Source organism: Mizuhopecten yessoensis, unplaced genomic scaffold (genome assembly GCF_002113885.1).
Source record: "Mizuhopecten yessoensis strain PY_sf001 unplaced genomic scaffold, ASM211388v2 hete_36137952, whole genome shotgun sequence".
In the NCBI taxonomy this organism is placed as follows: Eukaryota; Metazoa; Mollusca; class Bivalvia; order Pectinida; family Pectinidae; genus Mizuhopecten; species Mizuhopecten yessoensis.
The window spans coordinates 1-3,432 of NW_018484601.1; the positions used below are offsets into that span (position 1 = coordinate 1).

General features: G+C 35.7%; 1 protein-coding gene across 1 annotated transcript; it reads right to left on the bottom strand.

Moving 5' to 3' along the window:
• Positions 1-1,280: 1,280 nt before the first annotated feature.
• Positions 1,281-2,343, bottom strand: LOC110444524 (kinesin-like protein KIF16B; the record flags this gene model as incomplete). The annotated part of the gene is made up of 4 exons (XM_021488894.1): positions 1,281-1,353; positions 1,698-1,767; positions 1,961-2,079; positions 2,279-2,343. Coding segments are annotated over 4 exons (327 nt in total), but the record flags the coding sequence as incomplete, so codon positions are not given.
• Between the last annotated feature and the right edge of the window lie 1,089 nt (positions 2,344-3,432).

Sequence of the window (3,432 nt, forward strand, 5' to 3'; positions counted from 1 at the left end):
ACACACAATATTCCCAGCTTAGAAAACTAACATCAGCTTGAGTTTTACACAAGCGACCAATTTTAACTGCATCAACAGCAGATTAGCTGTTACTTATTTCAGAAACTCCCGATGTAGCATGCAGAAAACTGCCAGGCAGATATCCATCCCTCAGACCACAGCAACTTTCCCTATACCTCCTTGTTTGTTTTTACGACAGAATTATCTTCTGTTATCTTAGGATAAGGTAAGATTTACAGATTTAGGTACTTAAGTGTAGTAGCAGACCCACTACAACAGACACCCAAACAGATGGTACATGCTGCCCACAGCAGGCCAATGATGCCAGCTCTGATGTACAGTCAAAACACAGAAAAAGGAAATCTGGAACTATTTCAATGTTTTATAGCCAAATCAAAGATAAGAAACTCCAGAGTAAACACTCCTGTCTAACATTACATACCATATAATAAGTTATTACCATATTACTATAGAAATAAAAAGTGATGCAAGTTATTATTTATTTTAAATATAAAGAAATGGAAAAGATGTTTGAGAACATGATAAAAACATAACAGTATATGTGTAGATACTATTGATCACAGATCATCCTGTATAACTCAAGTTGTAGAAAAAATAGCAGAATGGCCTTGAAAGAATAGAACAAATAACTACCAAAGTAAAAGCAAAATGACATTTAGCCCCAGGAAATCAACAACTTGTGTGTCTTCTGTAAACACAAGTGAGGTGAGAATGAGCCTGTGTTGATGGGAGTATATACTAGAGACCCCCATGTGTGGGGAAGGTTTTCTCAGTCTATCATGTGCCAGGTCTCTTCACCACTGTATATATAACACCAGGTCAGTCTGTCATCACTATGCTTCTGTACCACACATCAAATAAGAGTGGCTATTTTACCACAACATCCCTCAAGGTTCCAACAAGCTCATGTTGTTTTCAAAACTGACAATCCAATCATCTTCTGACTATGCCAGACTTGTTTGGATCCCAACATGACCTTGACCTCTTGGTTGTGACCTAAGCCTTACAACTGTATTTGTTATGTTCATTGTATGACCTTGACCTAATGGCTTTACCCCAGTCTTACAACTATAAGTGGTTTATTCATTCAGACCTTGACCTAACAGCCTAATCGACTCCAGCTTAAGGACACATATTCTGTATATCTTGTTGAAAATTTTCATATTGATTTTTTTGGGGGATTGTGTTCAAAACACTAAAATAGCTTAAATACATCACTAGAAGGACCTGGCCTTGATGACTACCTCCACAAGCCTTACCTGAGTGAATTCTATGGTAACAATGGCGTGACTTCTACTGCTATGGTCATGCATGTAGGTAGATGCAGTCGTTCTACAAGTATAAAACAAGGAAAACATTGAATGAAGAAGAAAAACAACTGGATCATCATCCTAGGGAGGTCATCAGAAGAAGGAAAGCATAATTCTGTACTTATCTAACTACAAAACAAAGTTCTTGGGTCATTGTAGAGACACATATAATAATGCAGAAACACCTGTGCAATATTCCTGACCTAAAAACTGTGTGAACCTACAGACACAATGGTCAGTACTGTATCTAAATGTAACTTAGAGACCCTGAACAACAAAGGAGAATAAATTTGATTACAGTCACTATATTTTCATACCTGTATTTTATCTATATTGTTACCCTCTCCATCCCTTAATAAATCTTACCTGTATTCATTGCCCCTCTCCAGAATAGCCTGGATCTGTTGGTTGTCATTGATGAAATGTGTTGACAAATCTTCAAAATTAAAAAAAAGTCAGGTGAACATGAGACATATAAACTTTTTTTTTCTTCTAAATTTAATCCATACATTTAATACAATTTCAAACAAATGACATGTTCTTCAGGGAATTTATTTACATGATAATTTCGCCTGAAGTGCAGCCTGTCTATAAATTTACCCTGAATTAAAAGCCAACAGTAAACTTACCCTGAACATATGGTCCCTCCTTTGGGTGTTCCCGTACTTTTAATGTGTACTTCTCATTTTTCTTAAGCAAAGATGGTCTCAGTAAATCTCGAACCCTCTCATTGTAGATTTCCAAATAACTGAAAGATACATCAGACACTTATGAAATCACATCGATCAAATTTGGTTACTATTTAAATTTCCTTTAATAAGTTATTAACAAGATATTATTTTCTTTTTTTGCCCATTTAAACAAGATTAAAGCACTCCATCCTTGATCACATGATCAGATTGGAGATACTGGCCTATTCCTGCCCTGTGGGTCTCCAAGCATCTTACCTGATCTTAACATGGAATGACAGATTTTCTTGGTCCACAAAGTTGTCAACATGGCTGAACAGTCCCTGAAACACACAGATATATATTAAAATGGTATGTACCCAAATGTAAATTGTATCCACAACTGTTTCACCAGAATAAGTTTTTGACAATTGCAGGGTTGTGTATGGATGGAAGGTAGCACAGCATTTCTTTTTTTAATTTCAGTATAGCAAATATCCGACTACAATGACAGCAGAAATTTCTTTTAGTATAATAAAAAATAAACCAATCAAAAAATAAATGTATATATCATAGTAACAATAACCTAGCTATAAAACCATCAGAAAGTTATTTCTGTCTGTACATTAACAGGTGAAAACCTTCATCCTACAGGCTTAGGACAGATCAAAAGGAGACAGTTTTTATTAACTGAATCGGATTTGGGTACTATAATCCTGATACTTTATTAAAACATCAGCCAGTGATATATAGTGACCAGCATATGGAACTGACCAATACTATATTGACCTGTTGTCTATATATGAACTGACCCAACACTGTAAAGGAGGGCTCCTCTATAGAATCCTTACATATCAGATAAGCTTTACAAACAATTGACCTAAAACTCCCTGAATCACACCACAATCTGCCATTATTGTATCACTTAAGATAAAGGAATCCCACCCATTGTTGGAGCTGTCTGTTTATTGGGGCTACCTTCCATTGACCTACTGTCATTTTGATATGCTCCCCTGCTGAGGGTTCATAGTAATATTGTCCAGACTTAATTACATGACAGCTTTGTTTGAAAGTTCATTTAAACATCACACTTGAGAGGAAATTCACAGGAAGGAGACTTGTTAAACAAATATAGCCCTATAAATGGTATAGCAGGGTGAGGTGGGGTATCATAGGTTAACTCTCAAATACACCTCACCTATGGCTGAGGTGGGGTGATGTTTCCAAAAGCAGTACAGCTTATAGGAGTCATAACATAGTACATGTGTTAATCACAGTAAAATTAACTATACACAAGATAACATATAAAGTCAGGTAAAAAAAAACACCAATATTCTCACAAAGATGAATTTGTTACCTTTTTAAAAAGTAGCCATCAAACCAATAAGAACAGTTCTTTCACTGATTTAGACTACCACTGTTAAAACGACAGT